We start from the raw sequence: 16,271 nt of genomic DNA, 5'->3' as shown, positions 1-16,271 counted from the left end.
TTGTCTGGTACCACTACCTATTTTTGTCTTACTTTATGGTAGGAAATGGAGTTCAAAATTCATGAAACATTGCCACATTTATGTCACTCCAAACCTTTTCCTCAAGGCTACACTATTACAGGTAAAGTGTCTAAAAGTTTAATAAATGTGGTGAATGGCAATTTTTTTTTTTTTTTTTTTTGCATGCAGCTTAGCAAATGTCCCCTAATGTTAAAGAGTGCAGAGGAACAACAGTATGCAGGAAGCTGCTGAGCTCCCTATAGTGGTGGTTGAAGATGGTTTAATTTTATCATTTAAAGAAAACCTGTCACCAAGAGAAAATTGGCCAGGATTTGCTCTTATGTTATCCCTGTTGTTGCCGATTAAATTTTTTTTACCTTTTTTTTTTTAATCTGCCATATGGATCCAGAGATATGTGCCTTTTTATTGACTGGTAATTTTTATGGGCTTACGGATAAATTAACAAGAGGGCGTGGCTCACAGGATCATCTAGGGGTGTGTCTTTAGGCTCCTCTGCATTTTTTAATTTGTCAGCAATACCCCATTTGTACCCCATGAAAATTAACTGCAAATAAAAAGGCTCGTATTTCTGGAATCGTAATGCAGACTTGAAAATAATTTAAAAAAAATTAATACTCAGGGGAACAGTGGGAATAAAAAGTGACCCAGAGACAGATCCTCTTTACAGATGATTTAACAGATTTTACTATAAAAACTGAAACCATTATTAAATAGATTTCTTAGACCTGATAAGGCTGGTGAAATGATTTTGAAAATCCATGTCATAAATTAAAGAGAATTCAATCTCCCCCCACCCCTATAGCCTGACTGACAGCTGCAGCTTGTACTGAGCAGCATAAGATTTCAGCAGCAGGAGGGATATTGAGGAGCTGTCAATCAGGCTAAGTGGGTGAAGATTGAATTTCAATGTTCTTAAAAGATTAGGCAGCCATTCTGACATGGATTTTCAAAGCAAGTACACCAGCCTCATCCGGTATAAGAAATCTATTTAATAATGTAAGCAGTGTGCATTGTGAAATTTACAGACAGATCAGATGAGACAAATTTTTGACCATGCAGTGGCTTTGGGCCTCCGCCATAAGACTGCTTAGACAGTGTAATAATGAATAATAAAGACCTCACAAAAAGTAACTGGACTTTGCCTGAAACAAGCATTTTATCAAATTAGTTCTTATAATAAATCTGAAAGCAGAAAAAATAAACAGAATAATTTACATGAAAAAGGTGCACTGGAAATCGTGCCAACGTTATTCATTATTTTTCTTTGTGCCACGTTATCACTCTTTATTCAAGGGTGGAACCAATTGCACTTAAGGTAATAGGAAAGGAAGGAATCAATATTTGGCAATTTCTCAATAGTCTTTGTTTCAAAGTGAATGTTTTTGATTCTTTTTTCTTTTTTTTTGTATTTTTATGCTTTTTTCTTCTCCCGGTTGGTCGCGCTTAGCAGTCAGCAGTCTCTGGTTTATCTGAACAATGAAGGTTGGAGTTTCTTCTGATTGTCAAAGGCAACAACGATTTTGGTTAAGAAGCAAAAACCTGTGTAGCTGTATGAAGGCTTCCAAAAGAACACAAGTAATTTGAAGTAGTCCACCATTCTCATCTGGACCCTGTCCCACCACCTTTTGGATCTCATGTGAGATGCAGCAACCTCTAAGAATAGTGGTCCTCTTCTCTTGAGGTGACGGACGTTAAGAACACAAGGGTTCAGGCTCAAAGTCTCTGACTGGAAAAGTGCCAGTCTAGTTCTTTGTCCTCCGGGCAATGTGACGAGAAGCCTCGTCTCCACACATCTGCTTACTACAGCAAGTAGAGATAACTGTCTCTAAGTGTTCCAAGAAAGTTCTGAATTTTAGGCATTAACAAGCGCACACCATGAGTCCTGACGGAGAGGAATGCCGAGTCCCGAATGTTGGTTCAGTGTCGGACTAAACGGATATTCATCAGAAATATATTTTAGCTCGTGAGACCCGGATACAATTTCATCTGCATGGCTTTGACCCTAGAAATGAAACAAAACAATGCATGAGAGTGGGGGACCACCAGTCCAGAAAGTAGTTGGAACGGTTTTCCAATGGTGTTTAAGAAGCCCAATGGGTTCCACCTTACAGACCCTGCGTGATCTCCTTATTGGACCACAGGTTACCATCCTATCACTCAGTGAATTTTTTTCTTACCTGGGAGCTGGGTCCTATTGACTGTCCGGGGTACTGTGCAGATAGTGTTGGCTCTGTTTTTAATACTGGAGTGGTGTCTGTTGTAACGGATGATGGTGAGTTGTTTGCAGAAGTGTTTGGCCCTGTAAGAGATGCCAACATGATAAAACCATGGATGTGAGTTGATAAACACTTTATACTTTACTATGATACATTTACGATAACTCTCAAAGCTAATTGTACTGCCCCTCACAAGTGATGTCATTTGTGGGGCTGCGCTGGTCTCTGAACATTGGGTTTTCTTACAACATGCGCCGACAGTGCGCTTTCTTACCGGCTCATTACTTCTGATCTGAGCTGGTGACAGAGCGCACTGTCACTGTAGATAGTGACAAGAATCTCCTAAGCATACGTTGTAATTGACAATTGACGCATGTTCAATATTGCAGGGACTAGCCCAGGCCATGAAACAGATGTCAATGATGACGCATCATTTCAGAGAGGGGGCAGAGGCCGTGGTAGTGATAGCAGCCTCTGCCCCCTGATGATGCTTCCTTTGAGTATACCAGCATGCACATGGATTCTCAAAGAAAGCGTATCAAAGAGGAAGTAGTAAAAAAAAAATAAAGCAGTTAGATAATGTAGAGAGGGAAAGATAGGGAATTTTTAATTAACGTGTATTAGAAAAAAATTTAAATTATGACATTAAATAGATTTAGGATTAAATAGGTATTTAGGATTAAAATTAGTTTTTATTTTGGACCACTCCTTATTCATTGGGTCTATGGAATTGTTCTATAACTACTAGTTGTGGTCAGTCTTTTATTACCTGTTGTTTTCCCTTTAACATTTTTGGGTTTCCTCTTTCGAGTTTGAATACTTTCTTTCTTCATGGCTAATGGACGAGGCACCTAGACAGAGACAGAAGACAATTATTTATTGCTACTTATAATTTATATTCCATTTGTTTTATAATCATTGAACCTTTTATTTGAAATAATACTGTGGATTCTGTCCTTACCCCATGCAGCTTCATGTATAGACCACACGCATTACACACAGGTTCCCCTTCAGAGTTTCGCCTCCATAAGGTTGTAGTGGTTGTGTGGCAATTTGTACAGCAAAGTCCAGCCCGTCTGGAGGAAGACTGCAATGAAAGAGTAAGGTCTGGGTCACAAAAAAGTCTTTTTTCTTATAAGTATCACTACTACTTTTTTTTTTTTTTGTGCACATACTCACTGTCACCACCTGCTGTGTAATACATTTTACATACGTTGCGAAGAAAACTGGGGAAACTGCCCATAACTTTGGCATTTCTTTGATAAAAGCACAAAGTGCTCAAAAAGACTAAGCGCTGAAGTAGATTATTTTTGGCCTTTATAAAAGATCACAAAGAAATAAGTAATTAGGACTTAATGGATGTGTCCATCATAAGACTGGAAAAAATGATGGTGGTGGTGGTAGGGAGGAGGGAAAGAAAAATCCCCTCAGCAGTTGTGTAACACTCTAGCACCTAATTTTTCTATGTGATTTTGCTATGGCAACACCCAGAAACATGGTGGTGACCCTAAACAATGGTGGGATGCTAAGGAGTTAAGGATGAGATCTTTTCTGCAGTGGAAATGGAGCAAAATAAAAGTAACTAAAGAACTGTAAAGAATTGAGTTTTTCTACTCCATCTGCATTCATTTAACCACAGATAACTTTTGATGAATTTGAAGGACAGGCCTTGCCACATCCCGTCTGACTTTGAGTTGCCCAAAATTTTGCTTCAGAAAACTGTCGAAAAATTCTGGATGAATCGGGCCCCAGGTGACCAAGTACAGATGAAGATTATGTGAAGAGGAGGCCACCATGTAGGTCAGCGTTACTATAACACATTGTAATAGGCCCCAAAAATCACCTTTAAAGATGTAATGGTGTAGATGTAAGGGTTCCAGCTTTTTGCCAGAGTTTCGACATGGTAAAAATCTTATACATTGTTCCTGTAGGTGCTTACTATAGCCAACAGCAATGATAATTCATTACTGGGTCCATGAATGGGTGGAACGTGTGGCTAAGACAGTAATGGACAATGTAGTGAAATGATTGTGGTGTTTATTTCTTTTCTTTATCTTAGAAGGTCTGCAATACTTCCCTGCCCAGTAAGGGTTAAGTCATTATTTCCTGGCAGCTCCAGAGCTGGAGACAGGCAGAGAAAGGCAGAGTCTCCATTAGCTGCTTCCAAAAATATTGTCTCTGAAAATGTTCCTCCCTAAATCCTAAATCTTGAGCGCTAGTGATGGACGATTGCAAGGCCCAGGGGCTTGTCAAGGACAGGAGAAGAACGATATTTTACTCCTAATTTCCTCTCAGTTTACTTTAAATGAAAGGGGCCGGTCACATTTCCCTGGCAACGTCCTGACCTCGTCTGGAACAACCTCAGTCCCAAACTTTGAACTGTGCGGTTTATTTATATAGAAGAGAACAGCGCCATGTTTCACCACGGAAGAGGATTTTCAGTGTTCTGTTTTATCTTTGGTTTATGGAGTAATTCTACAGTATGTGTATGTACAGAAAAAAACATTTCTTGTAAAAAAAAAATAATAATGAGATGATCAGAGACTAAATTACCTGAAAACCACATACTGTAGGTCACTTTCAGAAGAAGATAAGCACCTCACATCTAAAGATGAATCAAGACAGTCTCATAATGTCCGTATGGAAAAATTATAATAATTGAGGCAGTGAAAGATGAATAATAACTGATTAAAGGGAACCTGTCATCTAAAAAAAAGCATTATTAGCCTGCAGATATGGGGTTAATCTGAAGGTTAATAGCGATCTGAACCTGCACCAGCACTTAGATCCCAGGATCTTCCAGGAGGAAATGTACTGTATTTTTCCTGGCAGCCTCAGGCTTTCAGTCACAGGGGTGGGCCGGCGCTGCTTCAGTCACCGCTCAGTGCATAGTGAGCAGCAGCTGAAACCACGCCCTGACACTGACTGACAGCCAGCTCAGAATTAAAGTTGGCTGTCAGTCAATGCCAGGGCGTGGTTCTCGAAATTGGTGGCGGTCACAATGGTCGGACCCCATGGACCAGGAGGAGAACTCCTACGCAATAGATAAGGGATAACTTTCAAACTTGAGAATACATCTTTAAACTTGCTTAAAAATCATCTTTATCATCAGCACATTGCCCCCTGCAAAATGGAGACGTGCTGCCGAGAGAATGATATTCTATGCGCACAAAACAATCATATTAGCTGTACACGCAGAACTGAGGACTGTCTAAATAAGCCGTTATGTCACTACCAATTAGTGTGCATGTAGCCGATCGGTGGTCATTTGACAGCCGTGGTTGACATATGTAAACCCAGCTTTAGCGGTAAGGCCTGTTTCACACCATGTTTTTGTGGTGTAGTTGACGCATCTGTTTGTACTGTAAAAAAAAAACAAATAAAAGGATACTTATTTGAATAGAATATAATGAATGGAAAAAGATTTGTCAAATTTGTATCCGTTTTGACTATGTTTGTGCACATATTTCCATCAATTGGTTTAATTTCAGAATGCAAAAAACACGGTCTATTGTGCTTTTTTATTCTAAAAAAAACAAATAGATGGAAAAAGTATCTGTTGTTGATATTCATGCAGTATATGGAAGGTTTTGTTGTATGTTTTCATCAATTTTCATCCATTTTTTCATGTTTTTCGTCTGAGAAAGTCATTTGATTTCTTGGCACTTCCATTTTCTTTTTCAAATGGATGTAAATGGAGTCAACATATACAGTCATGGCCAAATGTATTGACACCCCTGCAATTCTGTCAGATAATATTCAGTTTCTTCCTGAAAATGATTGCAAACACAAATTCTTTGGTATTATTATCTTCATTTAATTTGTCTTAAATAAAAAAACGCAAAAGAGAATGAAGCAAAAAGCAAAACATTGATCATTTCACCCAAAACTCCAAAAATGGGCCGGACAAAAGTATTGGCACCCTCAGCCTAATACTTGGTTGCACAACCTTTAGCCAAAATAACTGCGACCAACTGCTTCCGGTAACCATCAATGAGTTTCTTACAATGCTCTGCTGGAATTTTAGACCATTCTTCTTTGGCAAACTACTCCAGGTCCCTGATATTTGAAGGGTGCCTTCTCCAAACTGCCATTTTTAGATCTCTCCACAGGTGTTCTATGGGATTCAGGTCTGGACTCATTGCTGGCCACCTTAGAAGTCTCCAGTGCTTTCTCTCAAACCATTTTCTAGTGCTTTTTGAAGTGTGTTTTGGGTTATTGTCCTGCTGGAAGACCCATGACCTCTGAGGTAGACCCAGCTTTCTCACACTGGGCCCTAAATTATGCTGCAAAATTTGTTGGTAGTCTTCTGACTTCATAATGCCATGCACACGGTCAAGCAGTCCAGTGCCAGAGGCAGCAAAGCAACCCCAAAACTTCAGGGAACCTCCGCCATGTTTGACTGTAGGGACCATGTACTTTTCTTTGAATGCCTCTTTTTTCTCCTGTAAACTCTATGTTGATGCTTTTGCCCTAAAAGCTCTACTTTTGTCTCATCTGACCAAAGAACATTCTTCCAAAATGTTTTAGGCTTTTTCAGGTAAGTTTTGGCAAACTCCAGCCTGGCTTTTTTATGTCTCGGGGTAAGAAGTGGAGTCTTCCTGGGTCTCCTACCATACAGTCCCTTTTCATTCAGATGCCGACGGATAGTACGGGTTGACACCGTTGTACCCTCGGACTGCAGGGCAGCTTGAACTTGTTTGGATGTTAGTGGAGGTTCTTTATCCAACATCCGCACAATCTTGCGTTGAAATCTCTTGTCAATTTTTCTTTTCCGGCCACATCTAGGGAGTTTAGCCACAGTGCCATGGGCTTTAAACTTCTTGATGACACTGCGCACGGTAGACACAGGAACATTCAGGTCTTTGGAGATGGACTTGTAGCCTTGAGATTGCTCATGCTTCCTCACAATTTGGTTTCTCAAGTCCTCAGACAGTTCTTTGGTCTTCTTTCTTTTCTCCATGCTCAATGTGGTACACACAAGGACACAAGACAGAGGTTGAGTCAACTTTAATCCATGTCAACTGGCTGCAAGTGTGATTTAGTTATTGCCAACATCTGTTAGGTGCCACAGGTAAGTTATAGGTGCTGTTAATTACACAAATTAGAGAAGCATCACATGATTTTTCGAACAGTGCCAATACTTTTGTCCACCCTCTTTGTTATGTTTGGTGTGGAATTATATCCAATTTGGCTTTAGGACAATTCTTTTTGTGTTTTTTCATTTAAGACAAATTAAATGAAGATAATAATACCAAAGAATTTGTGTTTGCAATCATTTTCAGGAAGAAACTGAGTATTATCTGACAGAATTGCAGGGGTGTCAATACTTTTGGCCATGACTGTATGTTAACAGTAACTCAGATATACCATACCTGCTTTAAAGGCCATCTGGCAGAGGGATCAACCATTCTAAGCAGTCTACATGGGCATGTAGGGCATAGGAAGCTAGATAAAATGATACCTTGATAGCTTGAATACCTTGAAATCCACATTTTTCTTAATATTTGTAAATGAACTGTTAAGATCTATGGGTGGGATGGAGATTTCCCTGAGAATCTGCCTCCAGAGCTTATTTTACATGAAGGAGGCTTTGCTAGTGTGAGAACTACATGTCTCACACTGGTATCTCTCCCCACCCCCTTTAATTTTATTAATCTCTGGAGGCAGACTCTCATGCAGATCAGTGTCCTGTCTATAGATCTGAACAGCTCATTTACATATTAAGAAAGATGTGGATTTCTTTGGAATAAGATATCGGATAGCAGATATAAAGGTATCATTTTATTCAGCTTCCTATGACCTACATGCCATATAGATGACTTAGAAGGGTTGATCCTACTAATAGATTCTGTTTCAAATGCATCTGTTTGCAAAAGTTTTAGAACAGATCAGGCTTTTTTTTGCTTACAACATAAAAAACGTGGGGTGAACCAAGACTAAGAGGTTAACCTAAGCTGCCTATGATCCATGTCACTGTTATTGAGCAGAGCTGGGTAGATTTCTGCCCATATCGAGCGCCAATCAATGAAAAAGCAAATCAATCGACGATCACTTAAGGCAGGTATACACAAGCCAATGTAAACTGTATAGAGGAGAATAATAATAATATTATCATTCAGTCTGCATATAGTTTGCATGTTATCGGCAGCAAATTCGCATCTGGCAACAGTGATTTTATGCCCATGTAAGAAATCCATTTTGGTCACTCATCTGCTGATGGCCAACATGTTTCCATTGCCCAGTGATCGGGAATGCGTAGTGTTACAATGCTGATTATGGGCCAGTGTAAAGGGGCATTTGCTCTTATATTTGAACTGTTGCCTTTTTCTCAACAATGGACTTGCAGTGGGTATGAAAAATATTATCCTGTGTAACACGGAGTGAAATGTTTCGCTCAGAATCAGCAAGATACCAGAACGATGACTATAAATACACATCTATAAATGAACCAAAGACATCACTGAACGTGCACTAACCCTCTGTGAACGACCCTTCGAATATGATCCCCTCCCCTACAAAATAGTCGAAAGGTCATTGGTCTCCCTGCACGGTATAGGACCATCCGTCAGCCGAGTGGTACTGTAATGTGAAGATCTGAACGCTCTACTAGAAATTGCTTCGCATTAATAAGTTCGTTTGCCAAAGATATTTCCAAAGTAAAAAATTATTTCCTATTAAGCGATTTCAGATGTCACAGAAATGGAAGACGAACAGTCGAGGCCAAAACACAAAGAGCTTTATTACTAAGAGGATCATTAAATGGATGGATGAAAATCTAAAGATGTGGTGTGGTAAGCCTGTCCAGCATCTGGAACTGGGGGGTTACACAAGTTTTGACCTTAATTAACGCAATATAATTCATTATAGGGATGCTGATTACACAGAGATATAATGGGACAATTAAAATTCTTATAAAAAATTGGGGCCCACAGCATCCAATCAGAACTCAGCTTTTATTTCTTACCTTGCTCATAATATTTTAAATTGAACCTGTCAGCAGTTTTGGCCGCTATAAGATGCGGCCGCCCCCTTTCAGGGCTTATCTACAGCATTCTAGAATGCTGTAGAAAAGCCCCCAGTCCGACCTGAAAGATAAGAAAAATACATTTTATTATACTCACCCGGGGGGCGATCCGATGCAGTCCGGTCTGATGGGTGTCGCAGGTCCGGGTCTGGTGTCTCCCATCTTCATGTGATGCCGCTCTCCTGCTTGCTTCCTTGCTCCCGGCATCGCGCTCCTGCGCAGGCGTACTTCTCTGCTCTGTTGAGGGCAGAGCAAAGTACTGCAGTGCGCAGGCGCCGGGAAAGGTCAGAGAAATCCCACATCATCCCGCCACACACTGCCGACTGGCGGGATGATGTGGGATATTAGTGGTAGTTGTCCGGTGGCTCTGATGGGATGATGTGGGATATTAGGGATAGTAGTCCAGTGGCTCTGACGGGATCATGTGGCATATTAGGGGTAGTAGTCCGGTTGGTCTGGCTGACAGGATAATGTGGGATATTAGGGGGTAGTAGTCCGGTGGCTCTGACAGGATGATGTGGGATATTAGGGGTAGTAGTCCGGTGGCTCTGGCTGACGGGATGATGTGGTATATTAGGAATAGTAGTCCGGTGGCTCTGACGGGATGGTGTGGGATATTAGTGGTAGTAGTCCAGTGGCTCTGTCTGACGGGATGATGTGGGATATTAGGGGTATTAGTCTGGTGGCTCTGACGGGATGATGTGGGATATTAGGGATAGTAGTCTGGTGGCTCTGGCTTATGAGATGATGTGGAATATTATAGTGAATGTGGCTATGCGGAGTGGGCAGGGCTATACACTCAGCTTTATATATATATATATAGATATAATCATTATAATTTGGTATAACTAGCCACAGTTAGTTACAATGCCCGGGCAACGCCGGGCTCTTCAGTTAATAATAATAATAACAACAACAGTTCTAACGGAGAAGAGGAGCCCATCAGCCACTGGGAAGCAGAACATCCTGTGCTAACCAGGGGTGGGAACCCCCTTCACCTTATATACGAGTCCTATAAAAGCTGCCGTGTCTTTCCTCATGATACGTATAGCCTTATAAAAATAATTAAAAGGATGAAATACATCGCAAATCCTCAGCAAAGTAAACACGTAAAAGCTATACCGTCATTTGGTATCTCATTGCTGATCCCATAGAGTTATGCAGGATCTTTCTCAGTCATCAAATTCTCCTGAGTGTGAACTCGGCTTTATAACACTGCTGCCATCTCCGGACCATCCTCAGACACCACAGCCCCATTCTCTCAGCCAGTCAATATCACGTGCTGCCTTCTACATTACTGAATTCTCCGGGTACAAAGTTCTGCTCTATTCATGTTGCAGCCATTTATAATGTACCGTGCTAATAGCTCGGCTTGTGTCAGCCCTGGCTGGCTGCACCCTGTATGTAAGTAAAGCCATGATGTATAAACGACCTGTGATGTATGATTCCTTCCATATTACACAAGAGCCGCATGTTACCCTTCTGTTAAAGCCGCTTTCTGCTTGCCGATGACTGTGCATTATATGCATCACGAGCTCCGATTCCTCTTATCCCTGAAGTGCTGGAGGCATCTATCTATATACATTATATCTGGTATCATTACATCCATTCCATCTAAATACATAACATAATTCTGCATTCATGTCTTTATTCTGTAAACAGTCTATATGTAAGAAGTTGAAAAGTGATGTTTTCTTATTTCCTTCCCTCAGAGTTATCCCTCCTATGTTACTATGTACTGTATATATTGCTGTATTATAATGTTTCTGATTAACGTCTGCGGTACTGCTACATAGAAATATGTATTATCGCCAGTCTTTAATGTTATTGCCACATGTACGTGTTACCATTGTGTATTGTATAATATTATGTGTCTGCTCTCTATGTATAGTTAGGGTAAGCTAGTGCATTCTTCTTGGGACATTAGAGGAGGGCACTCTTAGTACATAGTTCCCCCATAGACCGGGTAGATGTAATGATGTTGCGGGCCACTAGATGGGGGCACACTAGTGGGGCCTGATAGGATGTTCATAGAGGGTTCATTGTAGGAGGGGCTTCTGGGAGTTAAGGTTAGTGCTGAAGAGCAGTTTAGTCTGATGGGGCCAGGGCGCCCAAGTGTCCACATGGGCTATAGGCCCGGACAGCTAGGCAATCACACAACGTTAAGTCGTTATAGCCCACGTTACCCACAGCCACTGCAAGTCTTAGCAGTGGGTCAGTACAGGAAAAGGAAGATGTGGCATCTGATCACCTGGGTCAATGCTTTTAGGGCAGAAGTTGGCTGGACTAAGGAGATGAAGGGAGTTGGAGCTTCGACAAGATCAGTACAGACGGGCCGCATGCTTCACCAGGGGTCATCAAACGTAGTGACTGATGAATTCATGTCTGGGGCGAAACAGGCTGAAGGAAATGTCATTATAGCGAGGTCAGGCTAGGAAGGAACTGGGAAGCAGTCTAAAGCGGTCCGGTTCGAGCATGTAATGCACAGAAGTGACAGCAAACAAGGGAAAGATGAGGAAGCAAGCAAATGTTATGATGTACCAACTGTGGATGTAACGTGCGAAATCCTAAGTAAAGAAAGTATTAAAGTTGTCTCGGACTGTGTCTCCATTAATCAGGGTCGCCTAGAAGAGGGACCATTATGGCCCGGGAAGTGCCCGGGTGAGGCTGAATCTGGAGATGCAAGTATGCCGAGGAGAAGAGTATTGTTTCATGTAGGGGAAAGACTGAACACAGCTGCTACAGTAATACAGGTCACGACTACAGTCCTGTCCATACCTTACATATATACAGTGCCTACAAGTAGTATTCAACCCCCTGCAGATTTAGCAGGTTTACACATTCGGAATTAACTTGGCATTGTGACATTTGGACTGTAGATCAGCCTGGAAGTGTGAAATGCACTGCAGCAAAAAAGAATGTTATTTCTTTGTTTAATTTTTTTTTAAATTGTGAAAAGTTTATTCAGAGGGTCATTTATTATTCAACCCCTCAAACCACCAGAATTCTGTTTGGTTCCCCTAAAGTATTAAGAAGTATTTCAGGCACAAAGAACAATGAGCTTCACATGTTTGGATTAATTATCTCTTTTTCCAGCCTTTTCTGACTATTTAAGACCCTCCCCAAACTTGTGAACAGCACTCATACATGGTCAACATGGGAAAGACAAAGGAGCATTCCAAGGCCATCAGAGACAAGATCGTGGAGGGTCACAAGGCTGGCAAGGGGTACAAAACCCTTTCCAAGAAGTTGGGCCTACCTGTCTCCACTGTTGGGAGCATCACCCGGAAGTGGAAGGCTTATGGAACTACTGTTAGCCTTCCACGGCCTGGACAGCCTTTGAAAGTTTCCTCCCGTGCCGAGGCCAGGCTTGTCCGAAGAGTCAAGGCTAACCCAAGGACAACAAGGAAGGAGCTCCGGGAAGATCTCATGGCAGTTGGGACATTGGTTTCAGTCAATACCATAAGTAACGTACTCCACCGCAATGGTCTCCGTTCCAGACGAGCCCGTAAGGTACCTTTACTTTCAAAGCGTCATGTCAAGGCTCGTCTACAGTTTGCTCATGATCACTTGGAGGACTCTGAGACAGACTGGTTCAAGGTTCTCTGGTCTGCTGAGACCAAGATCGAGATCTTTGGTGCCAACCACACAAGTGACGTTTGGAGACTGGATGGCACTGCATACGACCCCAAGAATACCATCCCTACAGTCAAGCATGGTGGTGGCAGCATCATGCTGTGGGGCTGTTTCTCAGCCAAGGGGCCTGGCCATCTGGTCCGCATCCATGGGAAGATGGCTAGCACGGCCTACCTGGAGATTTTGGCCAATAACCTCCGCTCCTCCATCAAGGATCTTAAGATGGGTCGTCATTTCATCTTCCAACAAGACAACGACCCAAAGCACACAGCCAAGAAAACCAAGGCCTGGTTCAAGAGGCAAAAAATCAAGGTGTTGGAGTGGCCTAGTCAGTCTCCTGACCTTAACCCAATTGAAAACTTGTGGAAGGAGCTCAAGATTAAAGTCCACATGAGACACCCAAAGAACCTAGATAACTTGGAGAAGATCTGCATGGAGGAGTGGGCCAAGATAACTCCAGAGACCTGTGCCGGCCTGATCAGGTCTTATAAAAGACGATTATTAGCTGTAATTGCAAACAAGGGTTATTCCGCAAAATATTAAACCTAGGGGTTGAATAATAATTGACCCACACTTGTATGTTTAAAATTTATTAAAATTTAACTGAGCAACATAACTTTTTGGTTTGTAAGATTTATGCATCTGTTAATAAATCCTGCTCTTGTGTGAAGTTTGAAGGCTCTAACTTATTTGCATCTTATCAAACCTGCTAAATCTGCAGGGGGTTGAATACTACTTGTAGGCACTGTATATACAGAGAAAAGTCTGCCAAACTCGATACTTTCAATAGAATGATCATCTCTCTAATGTGTATAGGGATTTCCTGATAGCCCTCCGTAAATGATGTCAGGGAAAAGCAAGATGAGGCATGTTGAATTTCATCCTTGATCCTTTGTTCTCAGGGAAGATAAGCTGCTGTGAGAACTGTGTGAACAGAAGCTTATTCCACTCTTCCCGTTGAAAACAAAAGTACGCTTAGTTAAACTGAGCATGCATGTGTGCAAGGTGGTCGAGATTCAACTTTTATGGCTTTCAATGTGCAAAGTGTGGAGATCTTGTAAGGGCTTGGGAGGGTTATATAATACAACTCTGTACAATTTGGGATGACCCAATAGGAACCTTCACTGACAAGTCCTAAAGTTCAACTTTTATTATGGATTAAAATAGTGTGGTAAAACTAAACATGAATCATTCTGTCCCTATATTGCCTAAACAATTCTAATATAATGTAGAGACAATTTCCAAATATCACTTAGTGACACCCCGGGAGGTCAACATTGTAGGGCAAACAGGACAGTTTTTCCTAGAGCACATGTCCCCCAACATGTTTCTCCACAGATGCAGCATCATCAGGGGATGGGACTATGGCTAGAATTTTATGACTTTGTTAAGCCACAAGTCTGAAGCTATTAGATGTGCAAAATGTAAAAAAAAAAAAAAAAAAAAAAAAAGTAACTTTAGCAAGTCTTAAATAAAAAAAAAAAACTTGTGACTCCAGCTTCTATGCAGACCTTTGTGTCCCCATGGCTAGCAGACATTGTGTTTCTCTACTTCTTCCATCTCCTATCCTTTGGGTATCCTTTGCATGTATGTAGTCTTTTACCATGAAGATACATTTGTCTGTATAGGATCTGTATACACACAACTGTAGTGTATTTTTATATATTTATTTTGCTACATCCCTGATTAGGTCGCAGTCAGACATCTGCATAAATCGGTCTAAGATCGGAACGCAGTGCATGGACTGGCCGTTGGCTCCTCGACCCGAGTGTGAAAGCTGCATAGAAATACATGAAGCTGTCAAGGTCCAATTTATATACGGCGATCTGACTGCACCCTTAGTGTGAGAATTGGGCTGTATAGCTATAACTTTTCCTATCCCCTTAGTGACCGGGCCAAATTTTTCGAATCTGATGTGTCACTTTATGTGGCAGTAACTCTGGAATGTTTCAACATATCCCAGTGAATTTGCGACTTTTTTTCGTGACACGATATATTTTATGATAAGGGTAATTTTAGTTTGCATTTATTTATAAAAAATAGCACAAACTTGACAAAATAGTTAATAAATAACATTTCTCTCATCTCTGCTTTACATCAGCATCATCTTTAAAGTGCTCTTTTATTTTGTTAAAAACTTTAAAATTGTAGCAGTAATTTTTTATTTTTTTCATGGAAATTTACAAAACATTTCTTTAGGGACATATTCAGTTTTGAATTGACTTTGGGGGGACCTATAGATTGGAAAAAAACAAAAGTGAGACAATTTTAAAAATAGCACCCCTCCCTCAACATATTAAAAAAATGCTGTCATATTGTTTATTAACCGTTAGGGTGCTTTCCAGGAAATAATGCAAAGTGACATGACTGGTATGAAAAATTTTATTTTTGCCACCTAAATGTTTCTAACTTCTGAACAGGTCACTGTAAGCTTTCAGACTCTAAGGCTGATATTTGGCCGTTGAATTGCCATGGCAGACATCAGGACCACACAATCAGGATCTCAGGGTGCTGATGAGGTTAAAGAGGGAGCCCCACACTCTTATTAACCATCTAAATGCCTAGTCCCTGTTGACGGCAACATCTAAGGGTTAAACACTTATGGTTGGTGTCAACACTGGGTGCCAACTATTGGGTACAGCTGCTGCATTTTCACCCATCGCGGGATACTATTCACATATATCTCAGGTCAGTTTTAAGTTGTATTGGTGGTCACTAAGGGTTTTTTAAAGGGAGTTTCCACTGTATTTTAAAGTTATCACTGGGAAACCACCCTACTGAAAGAAATATAAAGAAAGCATACTTACCATCGTAATCTGCCTCCCTCCAGTGTTGCTGCTCCAACAGTTTTCGCTGGACCGGAAGTCATGACGTGTTGAACACCACCTGACCATGGAACCAATCAGAGACTGTTGTGGTTGCGATGTCATCTCTTCTGGTCCGGCGGAGACAGACAGCTGGAATGGGGTACAGATTGCAATGGTAATTACTATAGATGAGCAAATTGATTTGCAGGACCCTGGTCCGGCCGACAGGCCAGTATTCCATGGCCGGTGGACGGGAGACTCGCGAACCACGGCATACCTACATCCCGGATTCTTCTCTTGATTAGTTGGCCTAGCATGACAACATTGTTTTGCGGAGTGACACACACAGGAGGCCAGCTAATCAAAAGAGGAGCTGGAAATATGGGAGGTGGTTTTCGGTTCTCCCATCCAGCGGCCATTGAAAACTGACCTGGCTGCTGGACCAAGATCCTGTGAATCAATTTTTTCATCTCTAGCAATTATGCTTTATTTCTTTTTCTCTTTTAGCAGTGAAGCTTCCCACTGATAACTTTAAAAACATAGCAAAAACCCCCTTTAATAAAA

At 41.3% G+C, this 16,271-nt stretch overlaps 1 protein-coding gene across 2 annotated transcripts in view; it reads right to left on the bottom strand.

Annotated features, from left to right (window-relative positions):
• Positions 1-1,149: 1,149 nt before the first annotated feature.
• Positions 1,150-16,271, bottom strand: part of GATA5 (GATA binding protein 5) — a 40,622-nt gene continuing 25,500 nt past the window's right edge. Inside the window, exons 4-8 of one of the 2 annotated variants that reach the window (XM_073580936.1) lie at positions 15,708-15,857; positions 3,199-3,324; positions 3,007-3,088; positions 2,199-2,320; positions 1,150-2,023 (exon numbers count right to left, since the gene is read on the bottom strand). In XM_073580936.1, coding sequence (XP_073437037.1) covers positions 1,874-2,023; positions 2,199-2,320; positions 3,007-3,088; positions 3,199-3,324; positions 15,708-15,857 — 630 coding nt within the window. In that variant the 3' untranslated portion in view covers positions 1,150-1,873. The remainder of the gene's footprint in view (positions 2,024-2,198; positions 2,321-3,006; positions 3,089-3,198; positions 3,325-15,707; positions 15,858-16,271) is intronic. The other variant, XM_073580937.1, reaches the window with a different exon arrangement.

The sequence above is a fragment of the Dendrobates tinctorius genome, unplaced genomic scaffold (genome assembly GCF_039654945.1).
Source record: "Dendrobates tinctorius isolate UK_male_01 unplaced genomic scaffold, ASM3965494v1 ptg000065l, whole genome shotgun sequence".
NCBI classification, from domain to species: Eukaryota; Metazoa; Chordata; class Amphibia; order Anura; family Dendrobatidae; genus Dendrobates; species Dendrobates tinctorius.
Note: the sequence above shows the minus strand (reverse complement) of the source record. Positions and strands in the feature narration are given on the sequence as shown.